Source organism: Bos mutus, chromosome 8 (assembly GCF_027580195.1).
Source record: "Bos mutus isolate GX-2022 chromosome 8, NWIPB_WYAK_1.1, whole genome shotgun sequence".
In the NCBI taxonomy this organism is placed as follows: Eukaryota; Metazoa; Chordata; class Mammalia; order Artiodactyla; family Bovidae; genus Bos; species Bos mutus.
Genome location: NC_091624.1, coordinates 9,788,442 through 9,814,104, shown reverse-complemented (window position 1 = coordinate 9,814,104; position 25,663 = coordinate 9,788,442). Strand labels below are relative to the sequence as shown.

General features: G+C 51.1%; 1 protein-coding gene across 5 annotated transcripts in view; it reads left to right on the top strand.

Moving 5' to 3' along the window:
• ZNF618 (zinc finger protein 618) overlaps positions 1–25,663 on the top strand; it is a 200,734-nt gene that overhangs the window by 103,828 nt on the left and 71,243 nt on the right. For all 5 annotated transcript variants that reach the window (XM_070375048.1, XM_070375047.1, XM_070375049.1 and 2 more), the window contains exons 2-3: positions 2,960–3,003; positions 21,372–21,634. In XM_070375048.1, coding sequence (XP_070231149.1) covers positions 2,960–3,003; positions 21,372–21,634 — 307 coding nt within the window. The remainder of the gene's footprint in view (positions 1–2,959; positions 3,004–21,371; positions 21,635–25,663) is intronic.

Genomic DNA, 25,663 nt, shown 5'->3' with positions numbered 1-25,663 from the left:
CATTAAAGTAGTCTGGTTCAGTTTGGTTCAGTTTAGTTGCTAAGTCATGTCTGACTCTTTGTGACCCCATGAACTGCAGCACACCAGGCTTCCCTGTCCTTCACCATCCCCCAGAGTTTGTACAAACTCATGTCCATTGAGTCGATGATGCCATCCAACCACTTCATCCTCTGTTGTTCTCTTGCCTTCAGTCTTTCCCAGCATCAGGGTCTTTTGCAATGAGTCTGCTCTTCACATCAGGTGGCCAAAGTATTGGAGCTTCGGGTGGGTCTGGACTCAGGCCCAAAGGCTGAGATTGAGAGAGGCTGTGATATTGACACGTGCTCTCTTGAGCATCTCTCACTTGTGGTCCGTGGTCCATCTCTCTCACCTTTCCATATCTGCTTCTCATATCTGCCAATAAACAGACATTTCCCACCCTGCAGGGATGCGCTCTTCCCTCCAGTTATCCCATCCCATCTAGGCTTCTACAGAAAGATTTGCTTGGACAGCTCTTTGAACATTTTTAGCACCTTGTCTTAGTTTGATAAAAATGAGTGGAAAACGAAAATGTATGTAGGTACCAGTGATGAGAAGTTCAAATATCATGAACACAATAAAAGGGAAAATGGGAACGCACATGGAGATGGGCAGCTGTGCCAAAGAGAGACTCATTTCCCTGCCCAGTTGCATGTTCAAAACACTTGAACTGGTCAACTTTGTGTGAAATTATGTGTGAAGGAGAAGGACAAAAAAATATGTATAACATTAAAGATAGGTATGAAATTCTATAAATACACATGTAGTTGAGTCTGAAAGGTGCGCTGGAGGTTTTACTGTGTTCAAGCTCTCTGGGAGCAGAATTTCCACCCCTCCCACTTTTGCCTTTTCTGATATGAACATTCAAACAACTCCTTGCATTCGTTTTCCTTACAAGTTTGAGGAATGCAAGATGTCAGAAAGAGGCTGTAATTGATCCTGTTCTTTTGCTCCCAGTGAAATTGTTTGCAAACCATCTTCTGCTTTCTTGTTTCTTCCATGGAAATAATACACTGGCGTCCCATTAGCTTCTGCCTCCCAAGCCTTGTGTTTCTGCCTCCTTGTTTGTGACCCCCTTCACTGTCCGTTTCCTTCCTGTGGGCAGTGGGGGCTGTGTACACTCACCCCATTTCCCAATTGGCTCTCTTGAGTGTTGGAGGGAGATAAAATATTCCAGAGCCGAGGAAAGTGGGCATTGGAATGACCCACACCTGGGCTTGTAGCTGTGGGATGTTGGATGAAAGTGAAAGTCAAAGTCGTTCAGTTGTGTCTGACTCTTTGCAACCCCATGGACTATAAAGTCCATGGAATTCTCCAGGCTAGAATACTGGAGTGGGTAGCCTTTCCATTCTCTAGGGGATCTTCCCAACCAAGGGATTGAATCCTGCTCTCCCACATTGTAGGCAGATTCTTTACTAGCTGAGCCACAAGGAATGTTGGATAAATGACTTAAATTCTTTGACCCTCGGTGCCTCACCTGTAAAATGGGAAGACTGTGTATGTGTGTTGGGGAACCTGTCCAGAGGATTAAATGAGAGGCATTCAGTGCCCACACGTTAGGGCTGGGTGGGAAGTTGGCTGGGGGAGTGAGTCTTGGTACCCACAGGGGACTGGGTGGGGAAGTAGACAAGAGGGGGTGGTGGGGACTGTGGCTAACCAGGTATGTCCACTCCAGCTGATTGGTCATGTGGGACTGCATGCTGCTTTTAGAAGCTGAACATCTGGCTTTGGGGGGGATGAAATCCCTTTATTTTTATATATTGACTGTTTAAATCGAAGTCCACCATCTGGTTTTGCCAGTTTGCAGCTTCTCAGAGGCACTCATTAACAGGTAGCTGCTGCTGTTTTTAAGTCCTCAGTCCTTCATTTGCAACCCTGAATTTCAAAAAGCTTGGAAACGAAAAGATGTTTTCTAACTGGTGAGGTGACAGAACTTGACCAGGAGGGGGAGAGGCGAGGTGCCGTCTTCCTGTCACCCATGTGCTGACTGCGTATGTTTCACTACAGAAATGTCAACCTGCTTGAGCACCGGGTGCTCCCCAGACCCTTCCAGGGTTGTTGCAAAATATAGAACACATGCAACATATTACCATTCTAAAATTGGAAAGATTCTGAATTTGGAAACACATGTGCACTTGAGTTTTGAACTTGCATTATTCCAACTGTGGTTACTATTATCATAAATGTTCCCCCAAAGCTGGGCCATGCATCTCCAACTAGGGGTTTTGGAGAACCCATGGCCTTAGTTTTTCCCATGTCCATGGCCTTAGCATTGAGGCCTCCCCAGCATGGGCCTAGGTGTCACTGGGATCGCTGGGTATTTGTCACTCACTCCTCATGAGACTTCAGGCAACTCCCTTCTCTTCTAGGGCCTTAGTCTCTCCATCTGAACCAGAATTTCATGATTTCTGAAGATTTCATTTGGTTAGCCTTATCTCCCTACCTCCCACCCCCCAAATAAAAGCGATTACAAACCAGCATTCTCTTGCCTCCCTGTGCTTGCAGGGTTGGGGGACAGCCTGTTTTAACATAATAAGATTTTCCCCCTCCAGTCGGTAGGAATAAATCTGCGGCTACTGTTTTATTGGAAATCCCAGCTGAAAATAAAAATGGTGCAATTCAATCTCAGATTTAGCTGGTTACTTGCTTTTCACTGAGTCCCAGGAGCTCTGTGGTTGCTGGGTTTATGTTGGCAGTGGGTGCTCGGCTGGATTTAAAGGGCCAAGCAGATTGGTGTTGGAGGGTGGGGTCGGGGGATGGCTGTCCTGACCTCCTCTTGCCACTGGGGGCAGATTTTTCCAGCCTGGAGGAATGGAGCAGGGGGTGGTGGCCCGCTCACCCCTCTGAAAGCTGGTGTTTGAGTGGGAGCTTGGTAGGGTACAGTGGGTAGCCTCTGTGTCTTCCTCTTGGCTGATGTAGGTGTTCTGGATTTCCTTTGCAGGCTGACGGAGCCAGTGCAGCTGGAAGGAAAAGCGCGGCAAGCAGGTATGCCCCCCTCCCTTACCCTCTGCCGCACTCCCCTTTCCTTCATCCCTGGTCACTTGGCTAACAACCACCTCTGTCTGGTCATCACCTACCACCTGAAAGAATGGATGGTCCAGGCCAGCCCCCTTTGCTGAGAAGTAGCCATACTTCCCTGGAGGACATGGAGCTGTGAGTAACACTTCCCAGCCCTCCTGGTGCCCTCTGTGGGCACCTGTGACTGGAATCTAAGGATGACTCAATGCTGAACTGGCCTTGGCTGCTCAAGTTAGCGGAGATTTGGGGGTGAGGTGCAAGACTGGGCAGGAGGACCTGGGGTTGAATCCCATCTCGACTGCCTCATCGTGAACTCCAAGGGTGCCCAGGCTAGTCTGGAATTCATTGGCCTGACTTCGGTCCTGTGCTCCTCCCCTAAGCCCGTCCCTCCAAATCAGGAGGGTGGAATAGTCTGCTTAGCCAGACCTCACCCTTGGAGCTGGCAGGGGATGGCGGAAGGGTGGTCCCCAAAGGAGAGCGGGAATGTTGTGACCGAAGATAGGGGGAAAGCAACCCTGGACAGGCCCGTGGAGTAGACGTCTACCACCAGGGGTGCTGGCAGACACTCACTTGCTATAAACGTCGGTGCTGTTCCATTGGATAGAGCAGCTGGGGTGGCCAGATGACCTTTATTTAGGGCATTGATGGCAAGAAGAAAGCAAGGGACAGCCTAGAGAGAAGGCTTCCCAGGCCACATCCACAAAATGTAGGACAGGCTCTAGGATTACCTACTGGAGCTGGGTGTGCCAAGCACAGGAGTATGCCCTTCAGCTCATGGAACACTGGTTCTTTAAATGTTAATAGATTTTTATGGGGTTGGGGGAAGGGTTCTTTGGCCAAATAATTTGAAGAATGGCGAGTCAAAGTCCGCAGATTTCTTTGCTGTGGAACTTTCCAAAGCATTTCACGTGCTAGGGTACTTGCTTGAGAGCATCGGAGAGAGAGAGAGGAGAATGACATGTTTCTCAAAGTTACTTAACTGTGGCATGCTTTTATTGAAGTCTGTCCCCTGGAGCTAGTGTTCCTTGTAATGTGCTTTGGGAAACCATGGGAGAAGAAGGGGAGGGTGCTCAGCTCTGTGTTTCAGGGAGATCACCCTGGCCCCCATTTGCAGGATGGATTGGAGACGGCTCGAAAGGAGGCATTGACACCAGGCTGGAGATCAGTGTAACCCACCCAAGCCAGCATGGCCTGGCTTCCACCCACCTCCCTGGTCTTCTCGTATGTCTCCTCCTTGCTCAGTCTGTTTTAGCTACCCTGACCCTCTAACTCTGTAAACCAGGGGTTGCCCATCTTTACCTATAAAGGGTCAGATAGCCCTTCACACTCCACAGGCCACAGGTCACTGTGGCACCTCTGCCAGCATAATCCAGAAACCGCCACAGATGACACGTAAATCACGAGTGCCCATAGTTTTCCAGCTCCTGGCCGGAGAGTCTTTGCAACCGCTGTTCCTCTGCCTGGGATGCTCTTCTCCCCACTCTTTCCATGACCCTTTCACCCTCTAGGTCCCAACCCCATCCTCCCCTCTGAGACGCCTTCTCTGAGCCCCTCCAGCCCCACCTGTGGCCTGTGTCGCTTGTGGCCTGTTTCGCTCTTCACTTACTCCTCGTATTTGTGTGCTTTTCTCTGCTTCTCAAGTGCCAGGTCCAGAGGCCACTTCTGTCTTGTTCAGTGCCCTGGGCTGATCCCCAGCCAGCACTCAGTGAGTGTTTATGGGATGGGTACCCTGAATGAGGTGGGAGAAGCTGGGATAGTGTAGGGGCAGGGAGTGCGGGTTAGATTGAAGGGCTGAGCAGTCGAGCTTGGGCTTGGAAATCCAGACAGTGACTCATGTAGCCAGTGGCTGCCCAGTGCCCTTGTATTTCTCTCCTGGGCCCCTGAGATGAGAATCTTGTGTAAGAACAGTGTATGAGGCTGTGGCTTGTGGGGTAGCGAGAGTCCCTAGACTGCCAGTGCCTGGACATGCTTCCTAGATCTGAATGTCAGGACTGAAAGGGGCCTTGGGCTTTGTCTAGTCACTCCCTTCACTGAACACATGGGGAGAAGAGACCCTGCTCAGGGTCATGTGCTGAGTGAGTGGCAGTATCAGGCCTTGGCCCTCCCTAAGCTGGTGCTCTGTCCACTTATTGATTCTGTACTCAAGTGAGGGTCTAGCCAGCTGCCCCCACCGCCCTCTCTTGTTCATTGAACACCTGCTAGGTTAGACCCAGTACTCTGTGCTATGGACTCAGATGGATTAGATGCTAATTTATCCATCCAACAGACATTTGGGCACCTGCTCCATGGCAGGCACCATTCAAAGTGCTGGGTCTGCAACAGTGAACACATTTCCCTTCTTTCCTCATCGCTTGTATGTATGTGTGGCCCTTGCCCTCACTCTCTAATGCACGGATCTCTCCCAGGCCACCGTCTCTGCCTAGCGACCTGAGAACAGCAGATGGGTTTCCCCACAGTGCTCACAGATGCCTGAAGCTCTATATTGTGTCTTATCGGCCCAAGGCTGTAGTGAGTGCTGAGATCAGCTAGAGATGCCTGGCCTGGTCAGGGGAGGCGGGAGGTGGCCTGTGTGCCATCTGTTTGCTCTCCCTGATTAACCTATATCTGCATACACTTAGTGATGGAGCCCCCTGTGACTACCACAGTGCCAGAGCATACACCAGAAAGAGTCAGCCCAGACCTTACTGCATGACTTGCGATGCAGAGAAAAAAATTCTAAAAATAACTACCATTTAGTCAGGCTCTGAGCTAAGTGATTTACATTTATTAAACAATATAATCTTTATGAGGCTTCCCTGGTAGCTCAGCTTGTAAAGAATCTGCATGCAATGCAGGAGACCCTGTGGCTCGATTCCTGGTTTGGGAAGATCTCCTGGAGAAGAGATAGTCTATACCCACTCCAGTATTCTTGGGCTTCCCTGGTGGCTCAGAGGGTAAAGAATCTGCCTGCAATGAGGGAGACCTGCGTTTGATCCCTGGGTCGGGAAGATCCCCTGGAAGAGGGAATGGCTACCCACTCCAGTGTTGTCGCCTGGAGAATCCCATGGACAGAGGAGCCTGGCGGGCTATAGTCCATGGGGTTGCAAAGACTCAGACACGACTGAGCAACTAAACACAGCACGGCCCGTAATCTTTATCACGGTTCTGTGAAGGATGATCTTATTATTCCCACTTTACTACCAAAGCTGCCGAGGCCCAGAGAGGTATGTACACAGTTGGAAGTGAGCGGCATAGCCAGGGTCCTACCCGAGTCTGACTCTTCTGACGCAGATGCCTCTCCACCATGCCCTCCTGCTGCTGTAGGAAGTGATCAGTTTACCGAGTTTAGAGGAGCCTGTGAGGGGACCAGGGCTGGGCCATCGGCTGGAGTCTTGTCCAGAAGGCGGGGCCTCAGAAGGAGTTTATATTGATTCTGTCATTAAAGCTAATAGAGCATCTTTGAAAAACCAGAGCAGTGTTATTGTCGAGTGACCCAGCAATCAGTGTGAGAAGTGAGTTCTGCATTAAATGTCCAGAGAACATTAACATACCCCTAAGCTGATGCCGCTGGTGAATTTGACTCTTGGACAGAGGAGCCTGGTGGGCTACAGTCCATGGGGTTGCAAAGATAGTCAGGCATGACTGAGCCCAGATATTGGGTTAGATTGGCCAGATGGGGTTAAGAGTCTTGGATGCTTTGTGGAGCATTAGACTCATGCAGTCCCGGCTTCAGATGGAGAGACTAAAGCCCGAGGCTCCCCGAAGTCAAGAGTGAGGCTGGATGGTCCTGGTTGGGACTGACCTTGAAGGACCTGTGACTCTCTGACCTCCGCTCCAAGCTGTGCCATGCACGCTGTGTTATCACACCAGGGTCTGCTTTCGTCCCAGCGCCTTCCTTTTGGCCCAGAACACCTCATGTTGTTCCTTCTCCAGAGGGCCTCTGGCTAAACCCCAAAAGCAACAGCATGGGCTGCTAAGGAATTAGTGTTAAATTGAGGGGGACAAGGAGAGGTGGTGTTTCTGATCCTAGGAGACGACTGCCGGTGGTTTGGTTTACTTCCCTGTAACCCAGCCTGGGTCGGTTTTACAAGACCAGTGATCTCAGCACTTGAGGTTAATGCTAACCTGGTGTGCAGGTTACAGATCACGTAGCCCAGTGCATTTAAACCTCATTTATTCTAAGAGGCGTGGAGGGCTATGGGGCCTTAACTGTAGAAAATTCTAACATTCTGAATGGAGTTTTCATAGTCAAATAAATGTAGCTTCAGCCTTGCTGTAATGAAGAATTAGGGCCCCCTTTTTTCTGTCAGTTGAAGGTTTTTAGTGTTGGAAGGACTTTGTCGATAATCTGGTCCAGCCCTTTCATCTGGAGATAAGGCAGGCCAGGGATAGAGGCGGTGAGGGACTCGTTTGTTTGCCATGTGTACCAGTTGCCTAACAAGTGATCCAGGCCGTATAGACAGGGAGACTGGGGTGGAGGAGAAGGTGATAAGACCAAGGCTCATTCATTCATTCCACAAACACTTACTGAGTGCCTGCTAAGTACTAGGGTCTGACCCTGGTGCTGTAAATACAGTGGCGAACAAAACAGAAATCCCTGGTCTTGTGGAGCTCACATTCTTGTGGGAATGGAGGAGACATAAATACTGAAACTACATCGCCTGTCATATGGTAAGAAGTGCTTTGGGGGAAGGGCAGAGAGGGAGATTGGGAAAGTCAGAAGGAGTATTGCATCAACAAGAAGGTGACGTTTGAACAGAGATTTGAAGGAAATGAGGGACTGAGTCAAGCGGTCATTTGGGGAAGTGCATTCTAGGCAGAGAGGACAGTAGGTGCAAAGGCCCTGGGCAGAAGTGCTCATAATGTGTTGGAGCAACCACAGGGAGGCTGACATGGCTCACAGGGCCTTGGGGACTTTTGTCAGGACTTTGGCCTTTACCCTGTGTGAAATGGGGAACCATTGGGGGTTTTGAGCAGAGGAGTGACATGATTTGGTTTTAAAAGGATCATTCTGTCTGCCAGAAGAATAAACTGCAAGGGGCAAGATGTTAAAGAGGTACTGCCAAAAGCTCAGGACAGGCAGAACCTTAGACAGTAGGCTTGGAGGGGAGTGTCTGAAAGGCCATGTTTTTCAGGCCTGAGGAATTCGTTTCAGCACAGCATTTTGTGAGTCCTGCATTCAAAATGCACAGCCTTCTGCTTGGTCCTGGGAGAGCCCCGGAGTGGAACAGGATGGTCCCTGTGGCTCCCACTTTGCATGCCTGGTCTGTGGGGCATCTCACTCACCCCCTCTCTGAGCCCACACTGCCTGGGTTCAGATCCTGGCACCACCTACTGTCTGGTTGTATGACCTTAGGCTAGTTACCTGACCTCAGTTTCCTCATCTGTAAAATGGGGAGTTATATTCATACTGCCCTCATAGTGGTGTGGATGAGGATCAGGTGCACTAATGATGGTATGTAGGGACTTCCTGGTGGTCCAGTGGCTAAGACCCCATGCTCCTAATGCCGGGGGCCTGAGTTTGATCCCTGGTCGGGGAAACAGATCCCACATGCCGCAGCTAAAAGATGCTACATGCCACAACTTAAAAAGAAAAAAGATCCTGTATGCTGCAAGAAAGCCCTGGCACAGGCAAATAATTTTTTTTTAAGTGGCATTATACCTTAGCCCAATGCCTGGCCTGTAGTAGATTTTCGGTAAATGCTTGTTTTTATTGCCACTGTCACTGCAGTGCTGGATTCCATTCCCAGGAGGAGGGGACAGTGGGTGGCAGTTGACTTCTCATAGAGCCTGGACATCAGAGGGAGCCTGGAGGTGGGGATGACTGTGGGTGTGGAACTTGTGTTTGAGGGCCCACCATGATCCACTTCCTGTGTCCTGCAGTTTGTGTATCTCAAGTGACCCTCCAGGGTCCCTCTGAGGCACCAGTTGGCATCTCTCCTTCTCACAGGGCCTGAGAAATAGACTTGTTCATGGTCAACCAAATAATCAGATGGCTTTGGGCCTCACTGGGTCTTGTCCTTTAAGCCAAGGTCCGCCCCCCGCCACCCCCCACCATGGGCAGTTAAATCTCATAAGCACATGTGCATGGATGTGTAATTGCTTTCAAATAATAGCTTCTTTTTATTTAGCATTTTTGGCTTTCAGCAGGAAAATTAAAGTAGCCCTGAACAAATTAACCTTATTTGCACAAAATTCCATAGTACCAGTAGGCCTGATGCTGGTCAGTGACCAGGATGGTATTAGCAGAATGAATTATATGAGAACCAGCTCTGGGTATGTTTTAGTCAGGTGCCATCTTTATCCTGGGGGCTTCCCTGGTGGCTCAGATGGTAAAGCGTCTGTCTGCAATGTGGGAGACCCAGGTTCGATCCCTGTGTGGGGAAGATTCCTGGAGAAGGAAATGGCAACCCACTCCAGAATCCTTGCCTGGAGAATCCTATGGACAGAGGAGCCTGGTCGGCTCCAGTCCATGGGGTCACAGAGTTGTAAACGACTGAGCGACTTCACTTTCACTTTTTAGTCTTTGTCTTGACTATAGGTTTCTGATCCTGTAATTAGAACTCATTTGATTTCCAGAAATGTGTGTTCTCACCTTACTAAACTTGGGACCAGGGTTTGCTATAAAAATCATAAATTGCAGGCTGGCTGTAAGGGTTCATCTACTTCCTCCAAGGGGGCTCCTTGCTTTTCTGGTGGGCAGAGTTCACTGTGCTTAATCAGTTACTGTTAACTGCACAAATAAGGCAGATGCAGGAAAATTCAGACATCCTTAGGATTGTCCTCTGGAGATGGCCACAGAAATGCAAACTGCAAGTCATATGTATCAAAAATGGTGAATCCTTTTTCCAAATGGCCCTGTGGTTCTCAAGCTTGGAATGGTCCAGCAATGGGAAGCGATTGGGGTCTCTCGGGAACCCGGACTCTGTCTAACCACCCAGCTCGAGTTTCCCACCTGTGCTCCTTGAGCGTATTTAAGAAAGTTCTCATGAAGCTGCAGTTGCCAGTACAGAGCATCTGGAAGTCTTGTCTTGTCCTGAAGAAACTCAGTCTTGAGAATGGAACCAGGATGATATGACCGGGTTGCTTCTCAAAAACTCCCCCTGTTTTAAAATTTATTTGATGGTGCCAGGTCTTAGTTGTGGCAATTGGGATCTAGTTCCCTGACCAGGGACCGAACCTGGGCCCCCTGCATTCGGAGTACGGAGTCTAAGCCCCTGGATCGCCAGGGAAGTCCCTCGAGCCCTTTAATGACAAAAGCCCTCAATCTGAGAAAGCAACCCTGGAGACGTCCGCAGCCTCGCTGTTTATATCGTTCTCCTCACCCTCGGCTTCCGCCGCCTCCAGGTTTCACGCAAACCACGATGGTTAAGAGCGTGGGCACATCACACCCACCACCCTGATCACACCACCTTCCCTGTGAGCCTGTCCACATGTGTGCCCACCCCTCCCTCCTCTTCACTGCAGATGTGTGCAGGGGCCCCTACCCTCCCTTCCTTTGGTTTTCGCAGGGGCCCCTACCCTCCATTCCTTTGGTTTTCACAGGGGCTAAGCATTCCTCTCCTACCTTCAGTTATGAGTTCTCCACCTGTGACCTAAGAGTTCCCCTTTTCCACAGTTGGACCACACTTTTCGTGTTTTGCCTGACAAGCACTTGGTGGAGACAGGAGAAGAGAACTAACAGCTACTGAGCCCCACTAGGTGTCTGGTGCCGTGCTGGGCGCCTTATGAACATCTCTGTGCTTTAATCTTCTAAATAACCCTTCGAGGTTAGTGCTTACACATCAGGAAAGAGAGGTGTGTACAGGTTAGGAAGCTTGGCAACAGCCCGCACACCTAGTTTATCATCTTCAAACGCCTTGGGGAGACTGGATTGTGTATTGAGGAGTCTCGTTTGTGTATCCGGGGGCAGCACACCTCTGGACAGTGAGGGACCAGGCTTGGGTGTTCATAGTAGGGCGCATGGATGGAGCTGGCTATGCATTCCAGATCCCAGACAAGGTCATCAGCTGATCTGGTGGGTGGAGAGCAGAGGGGTGGAGGCCAGATGTAGTGCCAGGATGGGGCAAGCACGGTGGAGGGACGGCAGAGCTTTCTAAGCAGCTGGGCAGCTCCTGGCATCAGTTGTCAAGGTGGGCAGGAGAGAAGGGGTGCGGTCCTGTCGGGAGGCCTCTTTACATTTCATGCCAAGGTGAATGGCCAGGGGTGTTGGGCATCAGTGATCGAGGCTAAGTCACAACCTCGGTAGGAAGTAACGTTGATGGGAGAGGGGTGTAGTCTCTGTTTATACAGCCAGTGTGAGAGCCTAGGTGTAGCCTTACTCTTCAGGTTGAGTCACCTGCTCCCCGGGGTCTGTGTAGGACACCATGGGTGCCCTGGAAGGTACAGGACAGTGGACATAGGCTCCTATGTGGCCTCCCCTTCCCCACCTGCCGTCGAGGGCATTCTAAGTGGGTGAGAATTCCTGAGTCTGCAGAGTCCCAAAAGTCATGTAGGGAGAGTCATAGCAAGGCGGGTCTTTAGAGAGCAGTGCTCATTGCTAGCTGATATGTGTCATACCGTGGACCGACCCATTGGAAAACACAGTCAGCGCCTCTGTGTAAGATACTGTTAATAGCAACTCTTATTACTGACCTGGGCCAACCTTCCATGTGCCATGACTCCCTTGAAAGAAGCTTCCAGCTTTCCCCGGAGGGCCCCACCTGCTAAATGTTGGAGTTTGTGACTTGACAGCCGTTGCTCAAGACTCCTGCTCTTCTCTATTTTAAGTTTAAATTAACCAGGGAATTAACTCTTAATATTTAAGTCTTCACGCTGTCTTTCTGAGCTGCGGTATTACCCAGCGTTGTGGCTGACTGACAGCCATACATTGAAGAAAATTAAGTGCCTAAAAATTAATTCAGACTAATGATATATTTATGCATTGTAGGATATTTTGAATTTCTAGACTGTTAAGAGTTGTTTAATAGGTTAATAGTTTTTAATCTATTAATCTAATCTTTCCTACTTGACTATTTATTAAAATATTTCAGTGATTCATGACAGAAGTGGATAATTCTGAGGGTTATTAAGGCATGGGTGATGCCGTGAAGATGTGGATCACGGGTGGAATAGTAAATATAGCTGCCTCAGTACTGGGGTTTGCAGCAACTGGGGTTTTGCTGTAGGTTCTTTCTCTTTTGACCCTTCCAGGTTCGTAGTGAAGCTGTGACCTTTATCCTCATGATTTCTGTTCTTGTGGCTGAAAACAGGAAACTTTTTACATTCAAAGGACAAGTGTGAACACATCCGCCCTTCTGGGGCACATCAAGGAGAGCTGAAGGTCAGCGCTGAACAGAGCCCACGCACCTTTCTCTGTGGCAGAGATGGGCCCTCCGTTTCTTTGTTTTCTTGCATTTCCGTGTTTTCTGTTTTTAGTGTTGAGCATGTGCCTGTTTGGCCAAGATACTAAGGATACGGTAGGAGACAAGGAAACGCACATGTTCCCCATCTCTTGGAGCTTCCGGTCATTCAGTCTTGTATTTCTTCATTCATTCAACAAGGGTTTTTATTATTTTCTCTAGAGAAAAAAAAAAAAAAACAGAAATCATCCAGATGATGTTTTAAAAAAGTCCAAGGATTGGAGTCAGACAGACCTGGTTGAATCCTGCTTCTGTCACTAGAAAGCTGTGTGACCATGAGAAAGTCACTCTGTTTCTCTGATCCTCGTTTTTTTTTATTTGTGAAACAAAATGACCTGCCACGTAAGGCATTGTGAAGAGCAAGGAGGTGGTACTTGCGTACGGCCTGCAGCGGCACCTGGCCCCCTGGCCCCTGCTAGACGCCTGGTGTGTCCTGGCTGCCCTGTGATTGTATCATTGCATCAGCATCTCCTCCACTCCGCATGCTGGCGTTCTTACATCTGGCTGTTTACTGCTTGCATCATTGCTGACATCTGCCAGGGTCCAGGCACAGGGGTACAGAAAGCAGTGGGGTAGAGCCACAGGGAATTGGCAGTGAGACTCGGACCCAGACCCTGTTAGAAGCAGAGGGGGTATTCCCAGAGCCACTGGTTTGAGGCTGCAGGCTCCTTTGTGGGTATCACCCTGAGACTTCAGTGCCCTACCCCTGCCCAATGGCCTGAATCAGCCAATGAAAGATATAATAGTGCCCCTGCATCTTCAGGGGCTGGTGTCAATTTGTAATACCAGATCATCACCCTGTCCACCTTGAACTTGCATGTTATATCAGTTCAGTTCAGTTGCTCAGTCGTGTCCAACTCTTTGCGACCCCATGAACCGCAGTGCTCCAGGCCTCCCTGTCCATCACCAACTCCTGGAGTCTACCCAAACCCATGTCCATCAAGTCGGTGATGCAATCCAACCGTCTCATCCTCTGTCATCCCCTTCTCCTCCTGCATCAGGGTCTTTTCAAATGAGTCAGCGCTTCACATCAGGTGGCCAAAGTATTGGAGCTTCAGCTTCAGCATCAGTCCTTCCAATGAATATCCAGGACTGATTTCCTTTATCAATAGTATCTCAAAACTGGAGGGAAAAAAAAGTCATGGTGTCAGAGCATTGCTAAGGCTGCCCTGTTGGCATTTCAGAAAGTAAGAAGAGCTTGTTGCATTCAAGAAAATTTCCACCGGAAAGGATGAAGATAAGACTGACAATTCAGGAAGAAGCTTCACTTATTCAGAACTTTGGCTCCAATGAAACATCTCCAGCTCGTGTTCTCCCGAGGGCCAGATGGGTGGGACGTTGCTGCCTTCAGTTTTGGGTGTCAGCTGAAGCAGTCCAGACATCGACAGTTCTTTTGAGGGGTGGGGAGAGGGAGACGCCTCAAAGGCCACGTTGCATTGACCTTTGCAAGGTTCGTTCTTGGCTCCTTAGGTGAGCAGGCGTTGACTGATCACCTCGCCCATACCAGGCAGCACTGCGAGTGACAGCCAACTGAGGAGATAGGGTCCGTGTCCTCTTGTAGCTCTCGTTCTAGCTGGGGAGACATTGAAGAGGACGAGCAGTAACAAGTGTTAAATGAGTGCAGGGGAAATACTGAGCAGAACACGTAGGGCAGGGAAGGGATGTGGATGTTTGAGTGAAGACCTGGAGGAGGGGAGAACCGGCCAGGGGCATCTGGGGACCGGGAGAGTATTCAGAAAGAGCGAAGAGCAGATGCAAAGGCTTGAGGCAGGAGCCTACCTCACCTGCTCAGGGGACAGGGAGGAGGCTTCTGTGGCCCCCCGGGGAGGAAACAGGAGGGACAGGGTTAGCAGATGAAGTCAGTGGGCACTTGAGGCATGTCTCAGAGCCCTGAGGGTTGAAGCAAGGACTCTGGCTACTACTCTGGGTGAGATTCAGAACTGTAAGTGGGTTTTGAGCCAAGGAATGATGTGAGCTGGCCCGGCCAGGATAGGAACAGGGAGACGGGCTGTGAGAATATTACAGCAAGACAAGAGAGAGGGGGAAGGCAGCTTGATGAGAGTGGTGCCGGTGGGCTGGTAAGCAGTGGTCGGCTTCTGGACATGTTCTGAAGGTGGGGTTGATAGGATTTGCGGGTAGACTGATGAGTAGGGAGTGTGAGGGAAGAGACGAGGATGGTCCCAGAGTGGTGGAATTGTACTGACTGAAATGGACAAGACTGCCGTTAACCGATGACTGTGTCCTTGGCTGCAGGGTTTAGCTGGAAGAGTACTGGGATTGGAGTCAGGAGAATTTCCTGACTTGGGGGAAGGGCCACAGCCGCAGCTCAGTTTGGACCTATAAACAGGGTTGCCTGCCTGTTAGGCATCCAAGTGGAGGTGTCCACTGGGCAGTTGTTCAGGCAGGTCTGGAGCTCAGGGAGAGGTCCAGGCTAGAGATAGGATTTGCAGTTCATCATCACATAGTTCATATGTAAAAGCATGAATCTAGGTGCAATCATGCGGGAAGTGAGTATGAAGAGGCTTTCCAACTTATCCTTGGGACAGGTTGACATGGAAAGGTTGGTTGGTGAAGAGGAATCCCCAGAAGAAACAGGAGTGGCTAGAAGGTGAGAGGCCCACGGGAAGGCCCAGAGCATAGTGAGTAAAGAGTTGGAGGAGAAGAGAGGGGAGCTCGTTAAAGGCTGCCGATAGAGTTGAATTCAGTCAGGACCGAGTAGGAACTGTTGGACCTAGGAGCCTGGAGGTCCTGGGAGGCCTGGGAAAGAACTGCTCTGGTGGAATGGGGGTGGAGGGCAGGAACCTCACTGGACCTGGAAAGCATTGCTGAGGAGGAGCCTCCCAATATCTGCAGATAATGGTCATTTGTGCTCCAATTATTGGTATGTGGGCAGCTGGGTAGAACCGGAAGACTAGGTCAGTGGTCAGCCTATGCAGCAGGGTACACACGGCCCCTGACATCATGGCTGGATGTGTGTTAATTCATTTAACACCGCATGCATTCATAGAGAGTGTTGTGTTTAAGTGCAGCTTGAGGCCAGTTAACCCTCTTTCATAATGAGTGGAGTCTTTTAATGAGGTTTTATTCTAGAGAGAGTTAACCAAGTCATTACTTACACCCTGTGATTAGAGATCCCTCCCCACCAGCTTTAGCATTATTTCAGTGGCTAAAGTACCAGAGGAAATAAGCAGTGGCCTTTGGTGAAGGTGGAGTGGCCCTGAGGCTGAGCCTTGCGGCAGAGACAGGAGACATGCACACCTGTGGGGCAGAGGTCTGGCCTCCACCAGGGCCTTGGACATCTCAGACTCCAGCTCACTCATCATCAGATGGGAAAACTGACTCGAGTAGGGGCAGGACAGAAGTCCAGTGTGCTGAGGACTCCTCATGACCCCTGAGACTTGCTGGAATTTTAGGTGCTACCATTTGTGGTGGGATGATGTAGAAACTCCACCCAGAAAGAACTTTGGTTGACTCCTGGGCATCTGGCATCGCTGGGACTCTTCCTTCAACATGGCCAGAAATGGCATCTGTCTCTGGGTCTCCAGTCCACTGAGAAGTTGTTTGGTGGCTCTCTTGCAGGGCTCAGTGGGAACGACTCTAGGACAGAAGTTGCAATAATTGTTCTCAGATTCATTGCTGGAGGTTGTGTGTCCTTGGGCACACCGTTCATTATACATCGTGTTGATGAGTCTGTCCTGTGCAGCAGGCCCCAGGCTGGGGCTGGATGTGGAGTGGGGAGGGACAGATATGGGCCCAGCCCTCTGCTCTGGCTCCCTGTTTGGCCACAGGGCGCTCGTGAGCGCCAGATGTGATGGGGTGGATATGAGCAGCGAACCATCTGCTAAGACCCAGAGGAAGCGGTTTGTTTCTGAAACCTCCCCGGGCAGGCGTGTGGGCGCATTGACTGACCAGATCAGACCCGGCCATGGGGATGAGTAAGAACAAAGCAAAAGAAAACTTTGGGACTGACGGAAGCCATGGGTTTGCAAAGTTAACTGCTTTGGGGCTGTGTCTTCTTATTTAGTCACATGTAGTGTATTAGTTTGGAGAAGGAAATGGCAACCCACTCCAGTATTCTTGCCTGGAGAATCCCAGGGATGGGGGAGCCTGGTGGGCTGCCGTCTGTGGGGTCGCACAGAGTCGGACACGACTGAAGTGACTCAGCAGCAGCAGCAGCAGCAGCAGTGTATTAGTTTCCTGTAGCTGCTGTAACAAATACAACAAACTGAGTAGCTTAATACAAGAGAAACTCGATCTCTCACTGTTCTGGAGGCCAGAAGTCTGAAACCAGGTCTACACCAGGGTCACACACCGTCTGGAGGTTCTGGGGGCAGATCTACTCTTTGCCTCTCCAACGCTTGTGGCCACATCTGTCCAATCTGTGGTTCTCCTGCCTTCTCATCTTCTCTGTATTGTCTCCTCTTCTGTCTGTCAGATCCCACCTGTGTCTCTGATAAGGGCACTTGTCATTGCACGTAGAGCCCACCCAGAGAATCCAGGACAGTCTTGTCTCAAGATCCTGAAATGAATTACATCTGCAAAGAGCCCTCTCCCAAATGAGTTCACATTCACAGATTCCGGGGATTAGGTCATGGGTCTATCTTTTGGCTTCCCCAGTGACTCAGGCAGTAAAGAATCTGCCTGCAGCAGGAGACCTGGGTTTGATCCTTGAGTTGGGAAGATCCCCTAGAGGAGGGCATGGCTACCCACTCCAGTATTCTTGCCTAGAGAGTCCCATGCACAGAGGAGCCTGGCAGGCTACAGTCCACGGGGTCCCAAAGAACGGGACACCACTGAACGACTAACCCTTTCTATCTTTTGGAGGGGCCACCATTTACCCATTCCCCCCCCCCCACCACCACCACTAAAAGCAAAGTTGTAGGTATCAGAGACAGATAAAGTGGTGTTCCTGGAGGCCTACTCACCACCATCCTTGTAATTCAGGCCCCATGGTTGCTTTTGGGCCATCACTCTGGAACCCCTAGGCCTTCAAGGATCACACTTTGAGAACCTTCACCTTAGTGAAAGGCCAGGTGCCTTAGGGAATTCCTTGGGTAGGGACCTGCTTGGTTTGGCTCCTATCCTGGCATTCTGGCCTGAGCTAGTGACCACAGACAGCATGTACTTACTGAGAAATATCCTTTTAGTGCCTGACTTTAGATTTTATGTTGAAGTGTGACTCGGGTTAAATATAAAATTCATAGCATATCTTGAGCAACTATTTTGTAGTTATCTATATATAAATCTATTTTACAGCGACACAAATAGAATAGATTATGGAGTGTCAGCATGTAGATAGATTCCAAGTGCTTTTTCACTAATATACCTAATGATTCGTGCTGAGAATATCCAAGGGCTCCACTGTACATTTAAATGGATATAATTAAAATAATGAGCTCTATTTTAAAAAATGATATATGAAAAAAATTTTTAAAGAAGTTTGAAAGAGCTGCACCACTAATTCAAAGTGATATAAGGACTTCTGCAATTCCATTGTTATGAGGACACCTAATTAAATGTAAAGCATCCAAGAAAAGCAACATTTGGGCTTGTAAATCTAAATTGTAAAGCCAGAGGAAGAGAAGTCCCCATGTTCTCAGTGTAGCGTGGGCTTGGGGGTGTTGCCTTTAAGGGAGTGGATGGTTGTGTGCCCTTGTGCCCGTGGGCGAGACAATGGCTGATGTAGCTCCTGGTGTAAGAGTCACTCATGCCAGGTGGCGGGGGGAGGGGTGCCTTCAGAGGTGGGGGTCTAACTCCATCCCAAGCAATCAGGGAAGGCTTCCTGGAGGCAGGGATGTCATCGTGGACCAGTGTCGTCATAATGGCAGCTGCCATCCACGCACATCCATTCTGTGCAGCTCCCTGGCTCACCACCTGCCCCACGCTGGCAAGGTTCATGGTGGTCCCCCTTTAACAAACAAGGATACTGAGCCTCAGAGAGGGGAGTGTCTGGCCCGAGGTTGTGGGGTTTGTGGACACCCAACCTGTCAGACTCCAACAGCCCAACTTGTCAGACTCCCAAGAGCCCTCCCTCGCACCAGGATGGCAGATGCTGTTGAGGTCCTTGAGGGCAGAAAGGGACCCTGAGTCTGCTTGGCTGGGATGGTCTCAGACCCCAGGGTGAGGGTGTTTTGGACAGGGGGCTGTCCTTCCTGACCTGTGACGTCAGCTGCAGGGACCGCTGACAGGTGGGACCCCTCCGCTCTGATGGCCTCTTCTCCAGCCCTGGGGAGCATGTCTGCTCTGAGCTTGGGGCTGAGTGCCTTCTCCAGCCAGGGTCCAGCCTGGGAAGGGTCCTCAGTGGCCTGCCTGCCCAGCTGCCCCAGGACCTGTGGGCTGTGTTCTTGCCAGACTGGCCCCTGGCAATCAGACAGGATCCCTGAGTCCCATCTCTGTGCCCCGTGAGCCTCAGAGTGGGCAGGACTGACCAGTGGTATCTCCTGCTAGGTCTCAGGGCAGGAATCGGGGTTTCAGCAACTTCCATCAGAAGTTTGTCTTGGTCAGTCTAGACTGTGTTCTGGTTCTGCACTTTTTACAATTGATCTCTTGAGGCCTTTTGAGTAGGTGCGGGGCTCCCTGCCTCCCTATGCAGAAACAGGCTCAGAGAGGATCAGGGCCCATGCAGGGGTCCAAGCTGGGATGGCAGTACTGGGGTTTAAACCCCATTGGTTTACTTCTACAGACCCTGCACTAAAAACAGTGCCATGTAAGGCCCTTCTCCAGTGTCCTCTGCACGCTTCCTTTCCCTCCCACCATCCTGTAGACAGTAGGTATCCTTAGAATGTCTCCACTGGGGCCATTCTTCTAGGTCCCTTGCAGATGCTGCCTTGTGTCTGCATCACAGCACTGTGGAGTAGGTACTGTATTTATCCCCACTGTATGGGTGTGAAGACTGAGGCTCGGGAGTGACGTCACTTTTGCAGGAACCCACAACTTGAGAATGGCAGTTCTGAGATTTGGCCCCGTGATGCTCCAAATTCAATTCCTTGCATCCTTTTCCCATCAGGCCGCCTCTGTTCCCTCTTCTTGGCTTGCAGACAGCCTCCTCTCTGTGTCCTTACCTGGTAGGGAAGGAGTGGGAAAGACCTTTCTCCTTCTTCAAAGGCCACAGTCCTATCAGATAAGGATCTTCACTGTTCTGAAAGACTTCCCCCAGATTAACTCAACTACCATGGTAAGTGACCTTATCCCCAGATTATGACTTCACCATATGAAGTGGGGACCTTATCTCCAGATTACGACTTAGGGACTTCACCATATGAAGTGGGGGACCTTATCCCCAGATTAGGACTTCACCATATGAAGTGGGGGACCTTATCCCCAGATACGGTCTCACCGGGGATTAGGACTTCACCATATGAAGTGGGGGACCTTATCTCCAGATACGGTCTCACCGGGGATTAGGACTTCACCATATGAAGTGGGGGACCTTATCCCCAGATACGGTCTCACCGGGGGATTCACCATATGACCTTCACCATCTCACCGGGGATTAGGACTTCACCATATGATGACCTTATGGGGGACTTCACCATATGAAGTGGGGGACCTTATCTCCAGATACGGTCTCACCGGGGATTAGGACTTCACCATATGAAGTGGGGGACCTTATCCCCAGATACGGTCTCACTGGGGATTAGGACTTCACCATATGAAGTGGGGGTTGGGGGTGCAGTGGTGTCCACAGCACCTCCCCAGTGGCCCTCCTGTGCCCCCTCCTCATCAGCTAGGGCCTTCCTTCTCTGTCTCTGCTCAGTTCCCCAACCTGGGAGAAAGCTGAGAGCTGGGAGGGACAGTGGCCATGATAAAGTCCATGCTCTTGGGGTAGATGGAGCTGGAAGCCCAGAAGGGGAAGGGTCTTGTCCAGAGTCACACAGCAAGCCCCCAGCCAACCCAGGATGAGACCCCAGGTCCTGCCTCCCAGCCTGGACACCTCCGCTGAGCTCCACTTGGTATACTAGCTGGGCCTGACGGAGCCTGCCTGAGTCTGGGCCTTGAAGTTCATGGTGCAGCTGCCTTTCTGGAGCAGTGGCGAGGGCTGGGCCTGGCCAAGGCAACATCACAGGCCTGGAACATGATCAGATTCCCCAGCTTGTGCACACCTTGGCTTTTACAACCAATGCCAGAAGGACGAGGGGCCCTTGTGATAAGACAGAGTCTCCCTGAAAGGAGAGTGGTTCCAGTGGATGGCGGGGACCTGGCTTCTTGCCTTGGCTGGCCACCAGTCTTGTGTGTGGCCCCAGGCAGGTCACAGCTCTGCGCAAGACCTCAGTGCTCTCCTCCATATTGAGCATATTAACTTGAGAATGGTTTCTCTTATTTGAAGAGCCACCTAGAGGCCAGAGGGTGGGGACCCAGATTGGTTCCATAGCTTCCCTGCCTTTCGGCTTATATGTTCCTGTCTATAAAGCAGGAGGAACTCTGCAGCCCTTCTGCAAAGGGTGGAGCGGACCCCGCTCTGCACACATCAAGCCGCTGACACCCCTACCACTCCAAGTGTAGCACCTACCCCCCTGGCTGCTTGCTGGAAATGCACTCTTAGGCAAGACCCCAGACCTTCTGAACCAAATCTGCGTCTTACCAAGATTCTCAGATGATTCATGGGCACATCGAAGCTTGAGAAGAACTGATTTCTTCCAGCCAGAGCTTTCCTTGCAGGTCTCATGTAGCTCCAGTTATACTGGTCACATTTAGACCTCAGCTTCTCCATCAGCAAAATGGGTGGAATTGGAGCCATCCGAGCCCAGTGATTTTCAAACTGTGTTCCTCGGAGCCCCCAGGGCTCCCTAGAGGATCCTCAAGGGCATGTGGCATGTGCTTTTTAAGGAAATGGTTACATGAGAGGTGGGTCTGTAGCTGAACATTTTGCAACCTCCTGGACTGGGAGGGGGAGTTTTCCAGGTAGGTCTGGGGCGGTGCTGGGGTCCAGTCTGAGCAGACTCTCTTCTTTGCCAGGGAGCGCTTGAAGCGCAGCCAGAAAAGCAACAAGCTGGAGGGGCCAGAGCCCGCGCCGGCTGAGGCCTCGCTCAGCACCGAGCAGGGAACGATGACGGAGGTGAAGGTCAAGACGGAGCTGCCGGACGACTACATCCAGGAGGTGATCTGGCAGGGCGAAGCCAAGGAGGAGAAGAAGGCGGTCAGCAAGGATGGGACCACCGGCGACGTGCCTGCCGAGATCTGCGTGGTGATCGGCGGCGTCCGCAACCAGCAGACCCTGGGTGAGCGCCTGTCCGCAGGGTCGGGCCCGGGCCGGGGTGGGCCCGGGCCAGGGTGGGAACGTGCGGCACAGTGCTGGGGGAGACAGGCCTGGGATCCCTGCCCCTGGCCGGCTGAAGGGGCCTTCTGTGGCTCCCCTCTGCCCTCAGGGAAGGGCCTCGGCTCCTGACACTTGCCTTTACCTGCTCAGCTCTGCTCTGGAGCGCTTGTCTTCCCACTTGACGTGGCAAAAGCCAACCTGTCCTTTAAGATTTTCAGGTCAAATGCCTGGAACTTCCTGTGGGCCTCGTGGAACCCCTCCCACTGTGCATCCAGCACAGCGCGCATCACTCAGTGTCCTAAATGCCCGTCTGCGTTTCTTCCTTCTGGGCTTCCCCGGGGGCGACTTTCAGTGTGGGTCCTGTTCAGATTAGTTGTCTGATCAGGATCGGATGAGTCGTAGTCTGGCACGTTCTTCTGCCTCTTGTGGTCTGGGCTGGGCTCAGAGGAGCTCAGAGAAATGAGCTTCTTAGAAACCATCTCTCCCCGTTTCTCAGCGTGAGCCAGGGGATACCCCTCCGAGGCTGCCTACAGTCCTGCCAGGTTTGCAAACGCAGATGCCCGCAAGGCCCAACAGATACATTTATTTAGCATTGTGGAGATGAGCCAGACAGGCAGGTGGTGGGGCTCGGGTCCAGCTGGAGAGTTACGGTAACTAACTGGGAAGATGGGCTCAGCATGGCTGGATCTCTGACAGCACTTGCCAGAAATGAGAATTTTAAGGTAAATTCTTCTGGCTTTAAATGTTGGTGACTAATTTGACTTTTAAAATCTGCCAAAGGAAACATATCTGTGGTCAGAGTCCTTCCATGGGCCACCAGTTTTGCAACCCCGACCTGTAAAATATAGTCCACATGCCGCATCCTGACACAGAGGCCTTGCCTGGTTAGTTCCCAGACCTCCATTTGCATCCTCGCTGTCCTCCACATTTGTGTGCTCAGGAGGCCACCTGCCTGTCCCTCCTGGGGCAGCTCTGCCCACCTCCTCCTGAATTCCAGGCTTCCGTCCCATTAGAGGCAGGCAGGGCCTGGTAGGGGAAGGCTCCCCTGGCTCTCTTTCCCCGAGTTTAAACTCAAGTCCTGTTGCCGTTTTTCGCAACCGCTGGGGATCAGCCTCGAGCTCCCATTCCCCACTGTGCCTCAGCTGGTTGTGGTCTCTGTCGCCCCACCTGGGTCGCTCCAGTGTCCTGCTGGCAGCCTGCTTCTGGCATCATTCGGGTTAGTCAGGGAGCATCCTCAGGGAGGCTGGAAAATGCCATCCTCCCCCGAGACAGAAGCGGAATGAGCCAGAAATACTTGCTGAAGAGCATGAGTGACCTAGCTCGGTGTCAAGTGAAAGAAGAGTCTGCTCCAGGACTTGTGTCTTAGCTCCCTCCACCCGGCTTCACACCCTACAGCCAAGGACTGTGTCAGCCTATAAGGGACGTGTTCGTTAACAGAGGAGACGATCTGCCCATGCTCAATTTTGTGGGGCGGGCGGTGTTTTAAGACTCACTGGACCCAGAAGCTGTGTATGCCCTTCACCAGGAGGTGTCTGGTGAAGGGTAGTTGAATCTGAATCTTGAGATAGGGTCGGCAGTCAGGCTTCAGGGGGGAAGCCTGGAGCGGCCACGCTAAGGAAATGCTGGGGGGGTCCTCCCTGGGTCAGCTGCCTGCACAGTGAGTGGCCCCAGGGCCTCGTGCCAGCCACGGACGCTGGTCTCCGGCTCAGCTGCTTCTCAGCAGCAGGCGCCTTCCCCTTGCTGTGCCTTGCTCTCCTCTCCTGCTAAAGCAGGCATGCTCCCTGTCCTGGCTGCCCCACGGGTGTGGGAACCACACAAAGGGACAGCGGGTGGGGGACGGTGCTGTGCGCGGAAAACCTCGGCTCCTCAACCTGGGAACGCAGGTTCCCTGACTTAGTGTCCGTTACAGCTTGGGCAGGCCGCTTGACCTCTCTGTGCCTCAGTTCTCACAACTGCGGATTCATGGGGCTGTGTGAGGATGCACCGCGATCACGTGTATAAAGTACTAAACATCGTACTTAGTAAATAATTCACCATTATTCGCAGTAATACTCGTGTTGATAGTATAACATACCCCTTCAAAAGGAAAGAGTAGCAATAGTTTCTGCTTTTTCCCCAAGTCTGAGAAACAAGCCAGTGTGCTGTAGAGAAGAAATAGGATGGGGAAGAAAGCCAGCACTGGATGAGGTGTCAGAAGACATGGCTTCTGGGTGGTTCTTGATTTTCTCCCCTGAGCTCCTTCTAATACTGCTCCCCGCTGCCCCACCAAAATCCAGGGACTTTCAGGATGTTTTCAGATTTCTGAGTAAACTGCTTTTGAGGACCCTGTGGAAAAGGTTTAAAAGCAATGGTTAGCTGTGGAGCTGCCAGTTGGGAGCTGGTACCAAAGCCGGAGCTGGGCACTTCCTGCTAGTGGCGACGGTTGTCTCACACCCATCAAGGCTGACCTTCCACCTTGAGGGTGTAGTTTCTGTCAAGGGTCAGGCTTGAAGGAATCTGGCTTGGCCTTTTAGCAGCAGGAAAGAAAGGCAATTAAAAAAAAAATGATGTTAGAATGAAACCTTATGAACTCATCCCTTCTCAGAATGGCATGTAGACATTATCTTATGGTCCAAGTCCAAGTAGTTGCTGTTGGCTATTAGGAGTTCCATGTTGAAGGTTCTGAAGGGTGGCATGATTGATTATTGATGTCTACCACGGATGTGAAAGTGAGCAATGGAGCCCCACGTGCTATAGATTTGGCACACGGTGCCCTCATTTTATAAAGGGGCAAGCAAAGCCCTGGGAGATGGAAGAGACTTGGCAACTCAACTTCATAACACCCTGTCCCACCTGCTCCTGGAAGTAAACAAGGCGGGAAGGCATTCCCTGGGCTGTGGCCAGGGCGGAATGCTGGTTAGAGTTACTCTTTGAATGAGCTTGTGCTACAGTGTGGCTGGGCACTGTGGAGTTAACATGTTCCCGAGGCACTTGGCAGGGACGCAGAGGGCTCTGGCCAGCTCTGCCACTGAACAGAATAGTGCTCCTATTCGATCAGCCAGTGCTGTCTCATGAGGGAGCCTCCCGTTTGCGGGCTCTCTGAGCTCCATCCCCCTTGTCCCCACCCCCAGGTCCTCACTGGCCCTTTAACAGCCATCAGATGAACAGTGTTCCCAGTGGCACAAACATTATCCCAGGCACTTCCCATGGAGGAGCCTGGTCATGGACACATGGATGGTACTTGGCAGCTTCTCAGACGAGGAGCGTGGGGAGGGGCATCGATGCCCAGGAGGCTGGCTGCCAGGCTTGCAAGTAGTCTCTGCTAGTTCCCTGCTGCCCAGAAATTCTGTGTACCAAAAAGGGTACTTCTCACTCTTGAAAGACTGTCACTGCCATTGAAATCATTATGGAGCTTGGGAGCAACATATCAAGTTTCTTTTTTAGCAAGAAGAGCAGAGATAATACTGACCATGACAGTTTTGTTGGGTAAAACCAATAGTGAAAGGCATCCCTAACTGTTGGCTGCACATGTCCCAAAAGTGTACCTCAGAATCCTTCTCAGCACAGTACACTAAGAAGTCATGGCCAGTCAGCTAGAATTGAAAAATCTGAAATGGACACTTGCTGCCATCCTTGTCCTAGCTGATGAAGACAAGACAGGCTGGGTTTACAGCAAAAAAAGCATGCAGCCCATGGAGGAATGGTGCAGAAGAGATGATGGAACACTTATAGTGTTCACAGCTTACAGCATTTTGATGGGAGGGGACTGAGCAGACACATTCCAAGTAGCCGCAATCCCAGTGCAGGAAAATCACCAGGAGGTGATTGCGAATCAGTACGAGGGAGGGCTCTGTGATTACAGAAAGTGTTTGGTAACTGAAGACAGGCCTGTGAGGGAGGAAGGTCCTGTCCTGGAGATGGGTGAGCAGAAGGGGGTCCCTAGATCTGGTACGGGAGGGAGAGTCAGTCAGCTGGGAGCCTGGATCCTGCAAGGATGTTTCTAGGCAGCGAG